The 21785-nt window shown below is 41.7% G+C and overlaps 1 protein-coding gene across 1 annotated transcript in view; it reads right to left on the bottom strand.

Moving 5' to 3' along the window:
• LOC102772856 (rho guanine nucleotide exchange factor 38) overlaps window positions 1–21785 on the bottom strand; it is a 107929-nt gene that overhangs the window by 27220 nt on the left and 58924 nt on the right. The window contains exon 3 of the mRNA XM_015558087.1: window positions 7322–7445. Within this exon, the coding sequence (XP_015413573.1) occupies window positions 7322–7445 (124 nt within the window). The remainder of the gene's footprint in view (window positions 1–7321; window positions 7446–21785) is intronic.

Raw genomic sequence — 21785 nt, forward strand, 5'->3', positions numbered from 1 at the left:
GAGGTTGAGGGGTGGCCAAGTGTATGTGCAAGTGTGTGTTTTTGTATGAATGCATATGCATACAAAATGAAACGTGTGTGAAATGAGATCATGAGATACAGGTAGAGGTCACTGGGAAGGGCTTCTGTCTCCACCCGCCAGGGAAAAGGCTTTGGGAGGAGGTGGTTTTGCTCTGGTTTCTTGCAGGAAGCATGCTTGGCAGTAGAGTAACCATCTTGAGGCCATGAAGCCAAATGCCAAATACTATGAAGGAAAAAGCTGCAAGGAGCCAGCAGGCAGCTGCCCCAGTGAACTATTGAATTATAGATTTATTGTTATTGGAAGGGGAAAGTCCCTATTTGGTTAAATCCTTTGGGCAAAGTTTCTATTCCAAGCAGGAAAGTGCAGCCCTAACCCACCCACAGAGCTAGCGGCGACAGGGCCAGAATTAAAACAGACCTTCTCGCTCCAAAGGCCGCGTTCTTTCCGGGCTATTGTGCACTTTCAAGGTCTGCACCTCTGCCAACCCACTTCTCATGTTCCCTTTCTGGCCGCTGGGAAAGTATTCAGGGACTCAGAGAACTCTCACACTCATAGAATGTAGTCCTTTATTTCCATGTGTTTTCTGTGAAGCAATTGACATTTCACAGCTCCATTCAAAAGGGACTGCACAGCTACCCCACTGACCTCCATCCACCAGCCCCCGCAGCAGAACATCCTAGAACGTAAACGCTCTCCTCAGTGAAGGAAGTCTGGAATTTAGTTACAACCCACCCTACTTTTGTTTTAATCACAAGAAACAAGTCCTCATAGTCCTGGGATCCATTCTCACCTCACTCATGTCCTGGTGCCTGCCTTCTGCCGGTTTCCTCTTTCCTGTGGATGGGTGTATACTTGACCCTGAAGCCTTCCCTCTTTTTTTCTGGCATATTCTTTGAAGCTGACAGTTTTCCTGTTCCTGCCAACCTTTGGAATAAAATGCCCTGACCTTTCAGCTGCTGCTTCTGGGTCTCTCCCTGCCAACCTCACTCATTCTAGTGCACAGACTCTCCGGACCTGTCCTAGCCAGGCACAATTCACTGGGGCAAGCCTGTCTGTGTTCTGAGTAACACACACACACACACACACACACACACACACACACACACACGGTAACAATAATAGTAGAAAAATGATTCGGGTGAGCTCATTTGTGGCAGCACAACATGCATTGTCCGTAACAATGCTCTTCTCACAAAACCTGCGAAAGGCACAGACCCTCTTTCAGGGCCGACAGGAGACAGAGCCTTAGCAGAACAGACTGCTGCCGGGGAACAACAGTGCATCACCCCCTGCACCTTCAGAGAATGGGAGCCTCTAATTGCCTTTCTCTCCAAGGATACGCCCACCCTCAGGAAGGACCTATGAGAAATTGCAGTTCCTTTCCCAGAAGCTTCTTTCGGCTCTGGTTCTCAGCCCAGTGTGCATGAGGTAGGCACATAAAGTAGACTTGAACATATCTGTGACTCAGTTTTTTCTTTAATACTGTGGGACATGACAACATTTTTGCAAATGCAGAGAAGAAGGCACAGCCCTGTTTTGCTGGTCTATTGCTATGTGACAAGACACCTTAGAATTCAGGGCCTTAAACCAACACCTGTTTAGGTGTTGTGTGGTTTGACCAGGATCAGCTGTGGGGTCCTGCTCTGCTTGATGTCTTCTGGGGCTACAGTCATCATAGGGCTTATCTGCCTACATGGTCCAAGATGGCGCATTTTCAAGTCGGCACCCTGCCAGGGGCAGTGGGAAGGCTGGGCGAAGCTGGGATGCTGGGACCGCTGGGCCATGGTCTCAGTCCACACACTCTCAGGTCTGAACTCCCTCCATGGGACCTCGCTGGGTAATATTCCAGCAGGGTAGCTGGACTTCCTAGATGGCAGACTTCCCAAATCATGAAAGTAGAAATTGCCAGCCTCTCTTAAGGAGCAGGCCCAGGCATTGACATAGTGCATCTCAGGGCCAGTCACAGACAATATGGGACTGGACCACATAGCAGTGTGACTATTGGGAGGTTTGCTCCATGGAGGACCCTCTTTGGAAAGTGGCTACTGCAACTGCCGTCCACTCTGCCAAATGTCCAAATGATATTCGATATGTTAAATAGCCCTTCGTAGAAAAACCCGTGTTGCCGTATTAAGAATGTGAATTACCAAGTTGCATATATATTGGTAGCATTTAGAAACCACACACACCCAGTGAATCTGATTTGTTTGAAAAACATGAGCAGGATCTCTGGGAAAAAATTCACATTTTATTCAATTGCTACTTACATAACAAATCAAGCTTTGCAAATAGATAATATTCTCAGGATAATAACTAAAACCCTCCTCCCGGTTTATCTAGGTATCAGGAATGTTTCCCTTTGACAGTAGAGCTGTGAAACACAAACTCTCATGCGTGTCATCTGAGGACAGAGAAATAGGACACCTGTGTTTTTCATTTTGTGGTAGCCTAATTTTGGAATACTTCACCAAGAATCAGTTTATCTTATGAAATGTAAGAACTCTGGTGAAAGATGTTTAGTGATGGAAATTGCCAGTGAACTCTGCATTTATATGGCTGCCACAGATGGGTCATGGAGGCTCCTGGCACTACCCTCCAGCCACTTTTTTAAAAATATATATATTTTTATTTATTTCAGAGAGGAAGGGAGAGGGAGCTGATGCTGAGTGGGGCAGGCTCGTGACTGCAGATTCTTAGGGAAGATTCTTTACTCACTGTCATCCGTGCCTGAGATAAGGCCCATGGCCATCCAACTTATTGGTAATCAATGTAATAAATATTAAAAACATTCATTGGGTGACAGTGGTTAATATGATCATATAGGTTTCAAGTGTGGGTTTCTATGTTACAAGATTTGTGTATTGCACTGTGTGCATTTCCCATACTCTCCTGCCTTGAGGCCTTTGTGCCGTTTGTCATTTAGAAAGTCATTTGTTCCAACATCCACCTGCCCATATCCTTCAAGTCCCCACTCTAAAACCACTTTCCAAATCAAGTTTTTTTTCTCATCATCTGAGTTGAATTAATCTCTTCTCGGTGTATTAATTAGCTATTGCTGCAAATCACCCCCAAATTGAAAGGCTTAAAACAGAGAATTTTTTTTTGTCTACAAAACAAAATTGTTTGTCTACAATTCTCTGGGCTGACAATTTGAGAAGGGCTCAGCTGGGACGGGGTGTCTCCGTGCGTTGGGCGAGTTTATTCATACACTGGCAGGCTGTGGCTGGGGGCCCACTGGCTGAGGAGGGCTTTACTCACCTGGGCAAGGCCTTGATTGTGTTGCCTGGAATGACTGGGTAATCTGAGCCTTCTCTCTCCCCAAGCAGAGAGCGGATGTCACAATGCTGTTGTAGAACATCACTGTTGCCACATTTTATTGGCCAAAGCAAGCCACAAGGCTGGCCCAGACATAAAAGGCAGGGTGTGTGTGTGTGTGTGTGTGTGTGTGTGTGTGAAAGTATGACTCCTACTCTTGAGTTTTCTAAAATCGGCTTAATGTTTTAATATTTCATTTTAAATAATCTTCCTATTTTTTTATAATCTACCTCAAAGTGTAACTTAAGATTAGTACATTTGAAATTCTGAACATCTTTGTTTTCTCTGTAAACCATAATGTTTTTAACTCTTTATTTTGAATAAGTTTTATTCTTAGAGAAGAAAAGTTGCAAAAATAGTACCAATAGGCTCCAAATATTCCTCACTCAGCTTCCCCAATGTCAACATCTTACACAGCCCTAGTGCAGTTCTCAGAAAAAAAAAAAAAGAAATGAAGGTTGCTTCAGTACATTTAACTAAACTACACATCACATTTGAATTTCAACACTGGTGTCCCTTCACTGTTCTAGAATCTATCTGGTCTCCCACTTGAATTTATTTGTTACTTCTCCTTAGTCTCCTGCAGCCTTTAAAAGACTACAATTTCTCAGTCCTATTTATCTTTAATGACTGACATTTTAGAAGAGTACTGATCAATAATTTTGTCAAGTAACCCTCATGTGAGTTTGTCGATGTCTAGTGTTTTCTCATGGTTGCACATATTTTGGACAAAAGTACCACAGATGTGATTTTTTTCCCCTCAGCACATTGTACTACAAGTTTCATGATGTGAATATGTGTTACTTCCTGGTATCACTGACCTCGATCACTTGGTTAAGATGTTCTCTGTCTGGTTTCTCATTGTAAAGGGACCACTTACTTTCCCCTTTGAGATTAATCAATACTTAAGAGATACTTGGAAACTATTAAAAGTATATTTCTCCTCAAACTTTCATCCACTAAACCTAGCATTGATCAGTGGATCTTTGCATTAATAGTAATGATTATAGTGTTTGTCTAATAGTAACTTTCTGTCTTCCTCTTTCCTTCCACATGTATTCATTGAAATATATCATAAGGAAGAGCTTTCTTTTCTCCTCGTTTATTAGTGTGGACTCGATATTTATTTTATCCTATGGGTTAAAATATAATACAGGCATTATTGATTGTGCTGCTCGAATATGTAAACCATATTATTTTAAATTGGGAAAATGCTCCCCTGTGAGCACAGAGGCACCTAATCAGCTCAGAGAAAATTCTGCTAAATAGAAGATATTCAAATTATGATTACAAATCTCTCCAGATTAAAATGTGTAAATATTTCGGTGCAAATGTTTTGACAGATACTATCTTTGCCTCCATTGTATGTGTGTGGGTTTTTTTGTTTGTTTATTTTTGAAAAATTAAGTTCATCAAATAAGCTATTTTTGTTTATGGTTTTTGAATATTTTTCCAAACATAGATATTGTAAAACCTGGTACAGGATATAAGTTTATACTATTAAATAGGAGCTGAGTAATAGCCTAAAATCAGGATGTTCTAGGCAAATCAGGCCACATGTCTCCTTCTGGGAATCGAACCCTGACCTCCTGGTTCATAGGTCACTGCTCAACCACTAGGCCACCATGGCCGTGCTCCTTAAACCTGGAATTGTCTTTGACTCTGGCATGTACAGTCAACCACTGACTCTTCTTTATGCTTTCTTAATTCTTACTGTACCCACCTAGGCCTAGATGCTATTACCACAAGCCTGTATTACGTATAATTACCTATCAATTGGTCTAGGAATCATGTCCTCATTCTATCCATTCTCTTCACAGCTACCATAGTTTTATTTATCCAGAAACTTTGTGTCTCATCACACCCTTGCTGAAAAAATCTTAATGTTTCCTTATTACCTGCAGAGAAAATTCCAAACTTAGATTCTGAGTATAGTCTGTTCCTAGTCTATATTTACAGATTCATTTGTCATTCCTCCCTTGCACAAATCCCTCACTCCAGCTTGACTTGATCACTCCCCATGTCCTAAACACACTTGGCATTTGGCATTTGCTGTCCAAGCTTTTGTTCATGCTTCTATTCAGTCTTCCCAAGCTATACCTCACTTGTTGAAATCTGACCTATATCTTTAAGCCCAAGTAATATCTTCAAGAGTCCTGCTCTGATTCCCCATCCAGGAATATTCTCTTTATCCTCTGAAGGTCGGCAGTTGTATAGAAACTACTCTGGTGGTGTCTTATACTACAACCTTCAATTCAAGGAGCTGTTTGAGTGCAAACTTTTGCAGGATGGAGATGAACTCTTTCATCTTTTGATATTGAGAATGCCATGCAGCAGGAGTCTGTGAACATGCTGCTGCTTAATAACTATTCATTGAGTGAATTAATAAATGAATGGCTAATAAATCCAAACAAAAGAGATAATGAATAATACCTTCACTCTAGAAAATATTTTTACAATGTATTGGAAAATATATTAATTAACCCAGGCTGCCATAGCAAAATAACAAAGACTGGGTGACCTACACAATAGACATTTATTTCCCATGGTTTTGGAGGCTGTGGAGCCCAAGCTCAAGGTGCCAGCAGATTTGATTTCTGGTGAGGACCTCCAGAGCCCTCACATGGTAGAGGGACAGAGGGAGGGAACTCTGGTCTTTCTTCCTCTCATTATAAGGACACTAATCCCAGCACGAGGGAGAGCCCCTTGGGACTTCATCTAACCCTAAATTACTTCTCAAAGGCCTCACCTTTAAACATCATCTCATTGGTGTTAGAGCTTCAACAAATAAATTTTTGGGGAACACAAATGTTCAGTACATAACAAGGACATTTAATCACAAGAAATGATTGAATTTAAGCCTGTCTGTGGGAGAATCTTTTTGAGTGAATGGGCATTGTGATCTGTAAAGTCCTATAAATAGCCAGGTTGATTCACCTTTCAGGTAAGATCAGCCTTGTTTATTAATCTTTGGGTCATTCATAAATGCTAAACAAGATCAATATCATGCCATTTTTATAACCCTGATTCCCACTAACAAATAAAGGCATAATGGGTAAAGACATAAGGTGTGTATTTGTGTCTCTGTATTTGTCTCAAACAAAAAGATCCACATCAAACATATAATAATGGCTTTTTATGGGGGAAGACAGTGGCATTACAGAGGTATATCACCCTGTGTGCTCCTGAACTGTTTTTGGTATTTTTGGTAATGAGCATATTTTACATATTATGTTGAAACAGAAAAATGATGTTTAAATCTTTTAAGAATTCTTGGCCTACATGGCACTCTGTATATGAGATCTTGATGTGGCAACTGCCTTCAAAGAGTTCATACACAGTATTCCTTTGAAAGCCCCAAGAAATGAAGAAAATAAAAACATGGCTCAACCTATTTCCAATGATAGCTCTATTGTTTTTAAAAATCTTACCAGCGTAAGAAAATAATCTTACTGCGAGAGTAAAAACATATTTGGAAAGCAAATATATAGTAAAAAAAAAAAAAAAAAAAAAAGGAAAGTCATGGAAAAAGTTGAACTTGTGTGTTTTACAAATCATATAAACTCTTCACACAAAAAGAATTTACAACCCAAAATCAATGGATTCATAGGCATAAATCTGAAAAACATTGTGACTAAAATCAGTAAAGCTATTAAAGTATTTAAATATTTAATTCGCTTAAGGATCAAGTACATGTTAACCATAAAACAAAATGAGAACATCTGGAAGGCAAAGAGGTTGAAAGATTGAAAATAAAAAAGTAAATGGTGTGTTTAGTGCTACTGAGAGACTTTAGCAAATGGATATCAACCCATTTCAAAATAAATACAGAGTTTGTGTGATTACAATGAGCCTGAAAAGGGGTTTAGCATTTATATACCTCCTGGGAATTTGGGTGAGTCAGAAACATAAAACCAAAGCAAACAGAGGGTATTGAAATATTATTTCCTGCTGTATTGTAGAACAGACAAGAGAATAAACATACCGATTACTTGCATGGCCGGTTCCACGTCTGCTGTGGCCTCTTCCAACAATGACAGCAGCTTGGCTGATATCTGATGCACAGATTCAATATTGCTAAACAAGCTGTCCACGTCCAGCCGATCAATCTGAAGAAAAACGAACACTGAGTAGCAGTTAATAGAAAGAGACCCACTGTATTTAGGATGTTATCTCTCACAGTAAGCATTGTATATGCCAGCCCACCATTTCTGTAAACACCCTTCTTTAGGATTTCTAGAGGAAATGTGCAGTTTTTCATCAAGAAATTGCAATGGTAAAAAAAAAAAAGAAATTGCAATGGTGCACTGTTGCCTCTGTCTTTTTATTTTAACTAAATTTTTGTGAGTGATGTGTACATCTACATATGCTTATAAGAATCAGAGTGTGAAGAAGACATGGGCCAGCTAACTGGCACATTTATGAACTGTCCTCCAGGAGGGTGAGTACCTGGGCATATGAATTTTGAACACTGTACTGCTCACACAGCAGAAGTCAGGCCTTCCTCTAGACAAGAAACTATTTTCAAAGCTGTTTTAAAACATACATGTTCTTGGGGAAAAACCAAGATGGCGGCATATAATACTGGTTTGGTGGTGATGAACTCCTTTAGCTTTTCCTTACCTGTGAAGCTCTTTATCTGACCTTCAATTCTGAATGATAGTTTTGCTGGATAAAGTAATCTTGGTTGTAGGTTCTTGGTATTCATCACTTTGAATATTTCTTGCCACTCCCTTCTGGCCTGCAAAGTTCTGTTGAGAAATCAGCTGAGAGTCGTATGGGTATTCCCTTGTAGGTAACTGAGTTTCTTTCTCTTGCTGCTTTTAAGATTCTCTCTTTGTCTTTTGCTCTTGGCATTTTAATTATGATGTGTCTTGGTGTGGTCCTCTTTGGATTCCTTTTGTTTGGGGATCTCTGTGCTTCCTGGACCTGTAAGTCTATTTCTTTCACCAGGTGGGGGAAGTTTTCTGTCATTATTTCTTCAAATAGGTTTTCAATATCTTGCTCTCTCTCATCTTCTAGCACCCCATAATTCGGATGTTGGTACGCTTGAAGCTGTCCCAGAGGCTCCTTACACTATCGTATTTTTGGATTCTTTTTTCATTTTGTTTTTCCATTTGTCTTTGTGCATTATTTGAGTACCCCACTGTGTCTAATCCAGTGCTGGGCCCACACCTAGTCCCTCAAAAATAGTTTGACAATTTGAATTGAATTGAATCACTACAATTCATATGATCTATGTACTCTGTGGAAGCCATCAATAAAATGTTCTTTGCAATCACTCTATTGGACTCTGAGTAACAAGTATGCACAGATCAAAAGTGGTTTAAAAAAAGAAATCAAAGTCACCTAATTTGGTTGTTCAAAATACCATTTTAAGTGAATACTTTATAATTTTCTACTTAATTTTATCTAAAAAGACCAACTGTTGTGCTAAGTTGGGCCATTAGTCTATTTAGAAAATTTGCTGACAGGCCAAACTTCCCTTCAGTTTACACTTGGGAAATTGCTGTTTATTGTTTTCTGTTTGGGGAACCTGCGGCACTCAGCTTGAGTCACAGGGAGGCATAACAAAACATTCTTAGTTCGATGTGTTGTGGAGACTTCCAACCAAGAACACCTTTAAAAGTGCACATTGAAAAGACATCTAGGAATAATATTTTTTAATAAACGATGAACATAAAAGTCATTTATGTTTATTATAGAAAGAGAAAGAAAGGAAGAAAGAAAGGAAAAAAAGAAGAAAGAGAGAGTGAAAGAAAGGACAATCACATCCAGCTGGCCTGGCTCAGTGGTTGAGTGTCCTCCTATGAACCAGGAAGTCATGGTTGGATTCCTGGTCTGGGTATATGCCCTGGTTGCAGGCTCAATCACCAGTAAGGAGTGTGCAGGAGGCAGCCAATGATTCTCCTCATCATTAATGTTCTATCTCCCTCTCCCTCCTTCTCTGAAATCAATAAAAATATAAGTATATATTAAAACAGAAAAAAAACAGAGCTTTGTATATCCATATTTTTTTTAAAAAAGGACAGAAAATACAATTGCTTATAATTCTACCATATAGGTATGTCCTGACAAATTGCTTGCTTTCTCCATGTGTGTACATCCAAAGATTTATATGCTTCAAAGAATGTTTTAAAATTTGGGTGTTTTGTTAATAGCATAACATGGACATCTTTTCATGTCATTAATTTTCCCAATTGCACCATTATTTTATTTTTTTAAAATATATTTTATTGATTATTTACAGAGAGGAAGGGAGAGGGAAAGGAGTTAGAAACATCAATTAGAGTGAAACTTTGATCAGCTGCCTCCTGCACACTCCCCACTGGGGATGTGCCCACAACCATGGTACATGCCCTTGACCGGAATCGAACCCGGGACCCTTGAGTCTGAAGGCCGATGCTCTATCCGCTGAGCCAAACTGGTCAGGGCCCAATTGCACCATTTTTAATGTCCACATTATGTAGAAATACTGTAGTCTACTTAACTGAATCTTTGAAATCTAGATAGACTGCTATTTTTAATATTATAAGCATCTTTCCTGGCTAAAATCTTGTTTACACCCATGATTATCTCCTAATGATAAATTTCATAAGTGCAATTACTAAGCTAAAATTATTAGTATTTCTTAAGGCTTTTAACAAGCCTAGCAAATTATAGCAACAATTAGAAACATTGTATTTCTTCTAGTAAACAATGAATTAAAAATCCTCAGTTTGCCCCCCCAGCACAGCTCAATGGATGAACGTCAACCTGTAAGCCAGGAGGTCACGGCTGAGTTCCAGGTCAGGGCACAAACCTGGCTCAGTCCCCATTGGGGGACAAGCAGAAGGCAGCCAATCAATAATTCTCTTTCATCATTGATGTTTCTATCTCTCTCCCTTTCCCTTCCGCTCTGAAATCAATAAAAATATATTTAAAAACAGCAACAACAAAACCCTCAGTTGAATATTACTGCTCTGACCTCAATTTGGAAATATATTTTTAGGATTCTAATTTGACAATCAAAATCACACAACTTTAAAGTTTCATATATATATGTGTGTGTGTGTGTGTGTGTGTGTGTGTGTGTGTGTGTGTGTGTATGTGTGGATGGCATATTTATGACTGTAAAAAAACAGAAGAAAATAAATAGCATCATTTTTTGTTGTTGTTAATCCTTACCCAAGGATATTTTTCCATTGACTCTTCTTTTAGAGAGAATGGAAGGGAGGGGAGAGACAGAGAGTATCGTTAATGTGAGAGAGACACATAAATTGGTTGCCTCCTGAACGCATCCAGACAGGGGATGGAGTCTGTAACCAAGTTACGTGCCCTTGACCCAGGACCCTTCAGTCTGCAGGCCAACACTCTACCCACTGAACCAAACCAGCTAGAGCAAATAGCATCACTTTTGAGTGCCATGCTGACCCCCACCAACAAAATGCTTCTCTGGAATTTGTTTCCAAAAAAGACTTCAATGTTTCTATTGGGTATGTCTTGGCAATAAATCTAAGTTCAACATAGGGGCCAATTCCAGACCCTATTAGAAATCAATATAAGGGAAATCCACCTTGGATGTCATCTGACTCAGATTAGCAGAACCTTGGTCCCTCTACCCCAGTGATGGCGAATCTATGACACGCGTGTCAGAGGTGATACGCGAACTCATTTTTTTGATTGATTTTTCTTTTTGTTAAATGGCATTTAAATATATAAAATAAATATCAAAAATATAAGTCTTTGTTTTACTATGGTTGCAAATATCAAAAAATTTCTATATGTGACACGGTACCAGAGTTAAGTTAGGGTTTTTCAAAATGCTGACACGCAGAGCTCAAAAGGTTCGCTATCATTGCTCTACCCCTTCCAGAAGGCAGTTCCATTATGACTGGCATACCCAGTTCCAAGTGGAGCTGCCTTCTAGAAGGTATGAATCTCACAGCATCACGGGGCCTGGCTGTATTCCCTAAGATAGCGTGCTCCATTATTAATGTTGAAGCTGTGTAAATCCAGTGACACAAAGACTGTACCTTTAGCAAAGTCAGGTGAGAGTGTTAGGAAGTTGAAAATGTATTTTAAAAAACTGCAAGAAGTGGCGACCCATTGGACATATTCTGAGAGGCAAGAATTAAGTCTTGTTTTATTTTTTATTTTAGGGAGGCAACTGAGACGGGGAATTGTAGCAAGAGGAAAGAGATCTTGGCAGAAGGGCCTGGCAACTGCAGGGCTAGAATAATTATCTAATTACGATGGCGTTTACTCAGTTGGCTTCTAGATTATGAAGCTTTTCAGGGTAAACTAGCCATTATTTCATCAGGTTTCACAAAACTACTGATTTGTATGTGTGAAAATCCCTGCTGTGGAACTAGATTCTAAACTGGCTAATTGAGTCAAACTACAAGTTGAATCGATATCACTGCCAGACAGCAAGTCTTTTAATTAATCTTGAGGCTAAATGTCCAAGTTACCTGATAACTGCCCGGAAACAGTCCAGGTCAGGAGGCGTTGATGAGCGCTGACCTATGCCCCTACAGAAATGTCAGTCTCTTTATAGAAAGTAAGGCTGGGACTTCGGGACAGACCTCTCAGCAGGTGCCAGAGGAAGAGCAGAGCCAACAGAGGTGAGTAAAGGGCAGACCAGAGACTGTGGTCCAATTGGAGAAGTTCCTAAGGTCTTGAGAAAGAGGAGTGAACCTAGAAAGAGAAGTGAACTCCGGGTGGTTTGGCTCACAGGCTGGAGCATCCGCCCTCAGACTGAATAACTTCAGGTTCCATTCCTGTCCAGGACACTGGCCTTGGTTGCAGGCTCAGTTGGGGCGTGTACAGGAGATGATTATCATTCGCTGTGTCTCTCACGTAGATGCTTCTCTCTCTGTCTCTCCCCCTCCCTTCCACTATCTCTAAAAATCAATGTGAAAAATATCCTCAGGTGAGGATTAACAAAACAAAAAACGGGGGGGAGGGGGGGGAGGCTGGGAGAGGATTGAGAAATCCATCCCAAAGTTTATTTGACTAATAATAAAAAGTAAAGTGCTTATATTGATATCCTTGGAAAAAAGGTATATAGTTGACCAAGGGTCCTTGCCTTTGGTTCTCTTATCTGCCTTGACACAGGAACACAGTTACTTGGGGTGGGGTGGAGGGGAGTGCTGGAGGTGGTATGAAAATTTGCTATCCTTTCCTCCTTAGAATTTTATATGAAACTAGAGCCCAGCGCACAATTTGAAATCACAGGGCACCGCCCTGCCTTGACACCCAAACCTCTCCATGCACAGCTCCAGCGGGCCTGGCCCAGCCCCCAAACCCTCTGGCCTTCTCTGGCTACTTCAAGCCCCACCCTCAGTCCCTTGAGTTGCCTAGGGCTGGTCCCACCTTCTCTGGGTGCCTCTAGGCTTCTGCCCTGTCTCTGGAGCAACACAGCGGCTCTGCCCCATCATGGCGCCAGAGGAGAGCATGGAAGCCTCCTTCCTGCCTGCTGCGCTGTGCTCCTTCCCCTGGCAGGTGGGCCGCGGGGCACTCAGAGTGCTAGCGGTGGATGGCAAAGGACTGGTAAGGGGGGCACTATGCACTCTCACCCCTGCTCTCCCTGGCATGGGATGGTCCCGCTTCCTCCGGGTGCCTCCCCACTTCTGCCCCGTCTCCAGAGCAACACCCCAGCTAATATGCTAATGACCTGGTCATTACCCGTTATGGCGTATTGACCATTAGCATATTAGCTCTTTATTAGTATAGATGCTCAGAGGACAAATAGTACTGCTAGGAATAGACTTCTGAGCTGAAGACCCAGCAAATTTTGTGATCCTTTAAAAATTCTAAAGAAAAAGTAGAAAAGAAATATGAGTTATATTGTCAAAACACAGGAGAAAGTAATTTGGAAACAAACAACCAGTGAGATTAGAAAATAAAAAATGTTATGCATCCAAATCAACCAAAAAAGTATATTTAAGGGCTCTGGGTTGAGCACAATGAATAGGATAAACATTTTTGTGCTTTTGTTAGGGGCAGAAATACAATATTGGGGACTAGCTATAGTTATCAGAAACATGAATCACGCTCTGTTAACCTTGATTGTTTTATTCTAATTAAAGAAAGCACATTCTAACCTGGCCGGGAGTTTTAAACCCTCTTCCCCCTTCACCCAGGACCTGGGAATCATGGAAAGACCAACAACTTTGTTACCAGAACAATGGAGGCCAGCCCACATTGCCTGTAACTTGCAAACCATTTATACCCATTCTTATTCTTTTTGCCTACTCCCCCAGGTAATTCTTATTCTATCCAGTATAAGCAGCTGGCTTATGGGAGGGTGCAGAGCAGATTTTTGTGGGTGACCTGCTGCTCTCCTATACTGCTGGCATCTTAAATAATAAAAGGCTAATATGCAAATCAATCAAATGAAGGAACGACCGGTCACTATGATGCACACTGACCACCAGGGGGAAGATGCTCAATGCAGGAGCTGGGCTCACAGCTGGCAAGCTCAGTGATGGTGGCAGTAGCCTCTCGCGTCTCTGTAGCAGCACTAAGGATGTTCAGGGAGTAGGCCGAAGCCCTCAGTCGGACATCCAAGGGCTCCCGGATTGCAAGAGGGCACAGGCTGAAGCCGAGGGACTCCCCCCACCTCCCAGTGCATGAATCTCATGCACCAGGCCTCTAGTTATTGAAATAAATGCTCATATATAATTCAACACTGTCTCTGCTTAATTGGCTCAAGGAGTGACAGGCAGCCCAGGCCCTTTGGTTGTCCGGTTTCACTTTGATCACTTGAGTGCTTACTGTCTGTGTGAGTGTGTGCATGTATATACACATGTGTATTTATTCTTTCTTTTTCCTGCATATTCAAACTCAAATTTGATGATGTACGAAAAACAACCAGCAGAAAGCCAACCATCTAAATAAATCTCTTAACCTATAACAGAATTATTTCCTTTAGGTCTATTTCCTTTAGATCAATATCTGATAGAAACAAATGATATTAGAAATTGCTTGCTAAACATTCGCAAATTATTTTTTCACTTTGTAACACAATTTACAAAGTTTGAAGTTTTAATAATACAAGCAAAGACTAGGAAAGTCCTCAATCTGCTACAAATAATTTTGAAAGGTAGAAGAGATTTGAAAGCGGAAAAAAAAAGACACAACATTTGCTTGAGATGACGAATATAGGAAGAAAAGAAGTGTGGGGAAAAAGATGTGGTGGGCAGGTATGTAAAGGTGGCCTGGTATAAAGCAGGAACTAGGGACAAAACTGCCGGACAGAGAACAAATATCCGGGAAGGCTATCTGTGTCATAAATTCTGGAGTTTCTCAGGATTTGGTCATTCCACAACTGGCATTCCCACACCTTCTCCCTCAGGAAATCTCACTTATTTTGGGCATTCTGATTACCATGTCTAGACTAATCATGACTCTGCTTAAAATTTTCTCTAGTTTTTCATCCCAGATGCATAAAGTTGGTACTTCTGGCTTGCAGTCTCCATGGTCTTGTCTCCAGCAACACTTATCTCCAGCAACTTGGTGCCCCCGGCACATACCCAGCTACTGCATATCATGTTTCCTTCCTCAGGCTATCTCCTTGGAATCCAAGAATGGGAGTCAAAATACAACAGAAGGTTAAAACCAAACACTTCTTGCCTCAATTTCCCTTGGAGTGTCAATTTTTTAAAATACCAAGTTCCAAAGTGAGTATGAGATGTTTTGTCACGTGTAGAACTTAAAAAGCCAATCCCAGTGAACTGTTTTAACATCACCTATGCAGACCTCATGCCTGAGAAACCTAACGGGGACTGTGGCAGTCGCAAAGTGGTGGCCAACTTGGGAAGAACTTGCACTCTGTCAGGGTTTGGAGGTAAATGATGCATGATTGTTTCCCATGGACCGGATGTGGCCTCCATGCGGGAGGGAGCTGGTGTGAGCTCATCTCCGATTCTGCCTTCAGGATGATGGAAACAAGAATGGGGAGGTAAACCCTGATGTGGAGGAGCTGAGGAGAGAGTTACAGGCCACCATCTAGAACAGAGATTCAGTCGGGATCAAGTGACCTTCAAGAGAGAATGTCCCACCCTCCATCACCACTGTCATGGAAATTTACACACACACACACACACACACACACACACACACACACACACGATTACATCTGGAAGGCCCATAGAATGCAAAGCCTGTCTATGATGACACCAGTCCAAGTGGACCTAACCCTCTCCCTTAACTTGCCTCCCACCCGTCCTCCCCGGGTCTGCAGCTGGCTGGGCCTACTGTCTGGGAATGAGAAGAGCAACATCGGGAGGAGAAACAGCAGAAGCCACCCATACTCCCTCCTCCCACTGCAGGTTTCCCCGTGAAGCAGGCCTCCCAAAGCACAAATTAACACCTGACAGACATTCTACTGTGTGAAATGAGACTGTGTCTGTCTCAGGTCTATTATGTAAAAGGAAAAAAAGTCATAGGCCTGCCACAGTTTTCACCCAGAGGCGGAAAGCACAGTGGAACCTCATTTCTCAAACTTAATCCGTTCCAGAAGGCTGTTTGAAAACCGAATCATTTTTTTCCCATTAGAAATCATGTAAATGCAATTCATTCATTCCAGACCCCAAATGATGCCGTTTTAAACTTTCTTAAATACAGTACATGTCTAATGTATTGTTTAACCTATCAACACTTTAAAAATAAAAGGACATCAAATGTAAATGAAAATTTAACAAAAAGAAAAGAAAATGAACAGTAAAAAAATGAAAAATTAACAATAATAATAAGCAGCAACAAAAGCAAAAAAAAAACCAAAACCCAAAACAACACACACAAATATTAATATCCTGAAATTTTAACAGTGGTAAACTGATTCATATTCCTGTGTTTGTCTCCTGAGAGACTTGTGGCTGATCAGATAGCTACCAGCATGGGAAAGGGGGTCAGGCTGAGAAGCAAACTGCTGGAGATGGGTGACATTTGAGAATCAAGGTTTGACTATAGTTCCCCACCAAGTTCATGGGTGCTCCTCATAGCATTTGCCACATTCCAAATCCCAAGAACCGCACAGAGAGAGGAAGGAAGCAAGAGTGAGTGTTGATTTTAGAAATCAGAGCCAGTCCCCACATGTTTAAATTGCTTGTGATTTCTCACTTCTCTCACTTTTGAGAAACTACCTCTTTGTTAGGAACCCAAGGTGCCCAGCCAGCCCCGTGTCCTTAAGTCACCTGTGTTCCAGAAGAGAGTCAACACGCAGCAGAGTTTGGCTGTCACAGGGTATGCCCAGAATGATGGAAACAAGAATGAGTCCTGCAGCAAGGCAGGGAGTGGCAGGGGGTGGGGGGGGAAGGGGAGTGCAGGTCATTGGAAATTCCATGTATTAACTGTGCCACCAAATTCCAGACTGCAAATCTCAGGGTCACTCTAGCTCACTCCTCTGTCACCCTGACCTCAGGCACCGATAGTTTAACCGCACAATCTCCAACATTCAGTGAGCCCTTTTTGGTACTCCATGAAACACTGTCCAGTTGCACTTTGTGCCTCTGAAAAGGCTTTTAAGTGCATCTTCATTCCCTATTCCCCAAGTTAGCTTGCCTAATACTTTCATTTTTCCAAAAAGGTAAGCTTTATGGGGCTTACAACACAATGGTCACCTCCCTTCCTTTAAAACATTTAGCTCCTCCCAGTTGCCTATAGAAAAGACCCCAAATTCCCCATACTGGCAGTTTTGTCTGGCCAAGACCCTGTCTTACTCCGATTGTTTTATTCTTATAAGAACCATCTGCTCCAGTCAAAAGGAATGGCATGCTCTCAGGCTTGCCACACGCCAGCTCACTCACCACATTGGCTCCTGTGGTTCTCTGCTCTTGGCCTCTTGCACTGCTATCCTGACCCTGCCTTTGCCTAACCAGTGTTCACCTGGGGCAAAGCCTATATCTTCTCCCGGACTTCTCAGACCACTTACCCACCATTCGTAAACAGTCAATAGTTATTTCTGCTCATGTTCCAGGCACTGTAGTAGGTGCTGGGGGACTGGAGATACAGCAGTGAAAAAAAATGAGACAAAACTTTGTGCTTCATATTGGAGACAAGTAAATGAGATAAATAAGTAAATTCCATAGTATGTAAATATATGGTGAAAATGTGATAAAGATAATATCCAGGAAAGGGGGGAGAGGGAATTGGGGGGAAACTACAGCACTGGGAGCGCTCACCCACAACCCTTTGGCACTAAAAGTTCCTGTGCAGCCCTGACCAGTTTGGCTCAGTGGATAGAGCGTCTGCCTGAGGACTGAAGGGTCCCAGGTTCGATTCCGGTCAAGGGCATGTACCTTGGTTGCGGGCACATCCCCAGTAGGGAGTGTGCAGGAAGCAGCTGTTTCTCTCTCATCGATGTTTCTAACTCTCTATCCTTCTCCTTCTCCCTTCCTCTCTGTAAAAAATCAATAAAATATATATTTTTTTAAAAAGTTCCTGTGCACACTGAAGGCCTTCTACTGCAAGAAATTTGATTCTCTATTTAAAGGTGTTCTCTGACCACAGATGCCTACTTGTCTACACACAGGGCAGTCTAGAGTCTCAGGAATGAACACTTCTGGAGCATCCCTCAACCAATGTCTAATGGGAATTGGGGGATGAATACCCCTCACGAGGAACTACTCGGAGGTATGTTCTGTATAGCGTCCTAGGGCTCCCAATGAGATATCAGCTTCAGGTCACAGGAGTAATCTGCTCATGAATGTACCCTATACAGTCTTCCTTTGTTTCTCAGTCTCATGTCCCCATTTCTTTGCAGCTGTTCCAGGGGATCAGCTCCCAAATAAATGACTTGATCTACAATGCTTTTATCTGGATCTGCTTACAAGCCAGTATAAGATGGAGTGAGGTGGTCAAGGAATGCTTCACTGAGTAAAGGCTTGAAGGAGGTGAAGGAGCAAGTCCTTCTTGGGGCAGAGGAGTCAAGGTAAAGAAAACAGCGGAGCAAAGGTCTTGAATCAGCAGTGTTCCTGGTTGTTCATGGAACACCGACAAGGCCAGGTGAGGTCAGAGAGAGGGAGGGGCCAGCTCATGCTGGACCTCATAGATCATCATAAGAATGTTAGGTTTTAATCACAGTGAGATGAGAAGCCATTGGAAGGAAATGGAAGAGGGACACGATCTGAAAATATATTTTAATATATTTTTGTTGGTTTCAGAGAGGAAGGGAGAGGGAGAGAGAGATAGGAAACATCAAGGATGAGAGAGAATCAGTGGTTGGCTGCCTCCTGCACACCCCCACCTGGGAATTGAGCCCACAACCCTGGCATGTGCCCTTGATGGGAATCGAACCCAGAACCTTTCAGTCCGCAGGCTGACACTCTATCCACTGAGCCAAACCAGCTAGGGCTGACTGATATTTTAAAAAGAATCACACTGACATGAAAGCAGATCAGATTCTCAACCGAGTGAATGTAGTAGACAAAAGAGAGAAGAGGGCCTCAGACTGAGCCCGGATCTACTTGAGTGTTTAGAGATAAGAACCAATTAACAAAGGAGCCTGAGAAGGAGCCGTCGGATCCGATGGAGGGGAACCAGGTGTATGTGGAGTCATGGAAGACAGAGAAGAAAGCTGTTCTTCCCAATGCTGTTAACAGGTCAGGAAGTGAATACCTCATTCTGCTAATGCCAGGCAATTGTTTGCTGCATAACTAATTAGCACAGCTAATCATGAACTGCCTTCTGTCACCATCATTTCTAACATTGCCTTGAAATATATTTTTGATTGTTATTTGGCTTTTTATGTGTTTATATGTCATTTTCTTGACCAGATTATAAACTCTTCTGGGGAGGGCTATGACATAAATTTCCTTGATTCCCACACAGAATTCAGCAGAGGGCATTCATGTAATAGACACTTGACAAACATTTAATCTTTTCATTTGCGTGTTCCACTGAAATATCATTCCTCATGAAATATAGCCTAGTTAATCTGTCTGGAAGTGATCTGTCCCTTCTGTGAACTCTACTTTTAGAACTTATTTTCTGCTCTAACAATTATTGTTTTGCATTTTCCATTGCCACCTCTAACTAGAGATTCATAATCTTTTGAGGGCAAGGGATGAGTTTCACATGTGTTAATATACTCTAAATGGCAAACAATGAATTAATTAGTTGACTCACACAATCTTGAACCTTGTCTGTAGCTAAAGTGCCGTAAACAATGCTTATTAATAAATACCTGTTTCCCCAATTTGTGCTTGCTTTCTGACCCAGAATTTATTCTTTTGAGCCTGAGATTTCTGGCCCTGCACAGCTACGTTGCTCTAAGGCTGAAGAAAGCTGCCATTCCATTAGAGAGGTTTATGGCATCATTAAAATAATTGCAGCCACTGAAATTTGTTGTTTATTTTCACAAATAAAACTAAATTAAAATAATGGTTTATTCATCTCAGTTCCAAGAAGGAAGTGATAAGCACAAGTCGGCTACAGGCACGACTATCCTGAATATTAAAATAGATTCATAGATGACACTTCACTTTTCCAACTCTGGGCATTCCAACACCTCACTTATCTTCTCATTTGTTCCAGCAGGTTTTGATATGGACTATATCTATACTAATTAAAAAGCAATATGCTAATTAGACTGGATAGACTGGATGGCTTCCGGACGTCCTTCCGGACAAAGCCACAGTGGCGGGGGCCGAGGCAGAGGCAGTTAGGGGTGATCAGGCAGGCAGGGGAGAGTGGTTAGGGGCAATCAGGCCAGCAGGGGAGTGCAGTTAGGGGTGATCAGGCCAGCAGCCAGAGGTGGTCAGGGGCAATTAGGCCAGCAGGGGAGAGCAGTTAGGGACAATCAGGCTGGCAGAGAAGCAGTTAGGGGCATCAGGCAGACAGAGTGATTAGGGGTGATCAGGCAGGCAAGCAGGCAGGAAGGTGAGCGGTTAGGAACCAGTGGTCCTAGATTGCAAGGGGTCCTGATTTGGAGAGGGTGTGGGCTGGGCTGAGGGGGCCTCCCCCCCTGCCGCCCCCCACCCCGAATGCACGAATTTCATGCACCGGGCCTATAGTGAGAGAGAGATAGATTATAAAAATTAGAGAAAACTGAAGTTGCTCTAAAATGGAACATATGAGGTCCTTATAAATAGAACAACACAGAGGAGAGTTTTCATCATAAAACTGCAATACAAAGGGAAAAAAAAAGAAAGAGATCCCTTCGTTTTTGAGCTGAGTCTTTCTAAACAAGCAAAGATAAGAGATTCCTACACACAAATAGAAGTTTCACATGCTAGAATATTGACGTATCACTTCCATACCCAACTAAATGTGAATCCAATTTGACAGCAAACTGCGTGTCTTCTAAGATGACAAAACAGAAATGTCCTCTCAGGGGAAATGGGAAAGTGACGCGCAATGGTTTGGTGTCAGCACTTAATAAAGAGGTTAGTGAGAAATGAGATATTGTGATTGGAAGCACCATTGCTTGTGTGATTTTTCTTTTTAAATTTAACATTTTACAACTATAATCTCCAACACATAAGAACTAACCTGCCATATGATCATGGGATTCTTTAATGTGATAAGACCTTATTAACCATGAAAATCAGTAGTTTTAAAGGACTGGAGACTATACACTTAATATTTAAATCAAACTTCCAGCAAAAGCTGCCCAGAAAAAAAAAGCAGAGCTCAACTGGAATTTTGGTCACTATAGGAATGAAAAATCTGAGAAATTGAAGCAACTCTTGCCAACTGTAACTGAGATATGGGGAACAACAAATGACTCAGAAGAAATACACTTGGAGAGAGGTGTTAGCTAATGCGCTGGTGGTAACTGTATTAGCAATAGCTTTTGTTTTGATATCATCAGTCTGGCTTTGATCTCTGCACTCATGAAGTCTGTGAAGTCCTGTGACTGAGGGGTTTGACCTCAGGAGGTGCTGACTACAGGGGAAGAGACTGGCATAAGTAGAATGTGGAAGTGGAGACAGGGACTTAGTTGGCTTTTTCCTGGTTTGTTTTAGAATCTAGAAAGATTTCTAGTATTCTGTCAACCACATGAGAAAGAGAATACACAGGAGATTACCTACAAAGTTTCTTCTAAGCAACTTAATGAATGTCTTTATTCTAAAAATGTAGTGTGTACCTCTTGGCAATCACAATAAGAAGGGAATTAATTAGAAAGTTTTGGAAAGTAAACAGGTAAAGAGTGAGAAGGAAAGTTTTTAACCTTATACATAAACTGTCATCCGAGAAATGCCAATTAAAACAACAACAAAAATGCCAATATACCTAGAATGCCCCAAATCCAGAACACAGGCTACACCAAATGCTGCCAAGGATGTGGAGAAACAAGAACGTCCATTCATGGCTGGCAGGACGGATATGGACAAAGGTTAGGAGTCACAGAAAGTTTTCTTTCCTAAAAATTGGTCCACGACATGGCCGGTGTGGATCAGTTTGCTGGAGCATCATTCTCTACACGGAAAGGCTGTGGGTTCAATCCCGGTCAGGGCACA

Source organism: Myotis davidii, unplaced genomic scaffold (assembly GCF_000327345.1).
Source record: "Myotis davidii unplaced genomic scaffold, ASM32734v1 scaffold967, whole genome shotgun sequence".
Lineage (NCBI taxonomy): Eukaryota > Metazoa > Chordata > Mammalia > Chiroptera > Vespertilionidae > Myotis > Myotis davidii.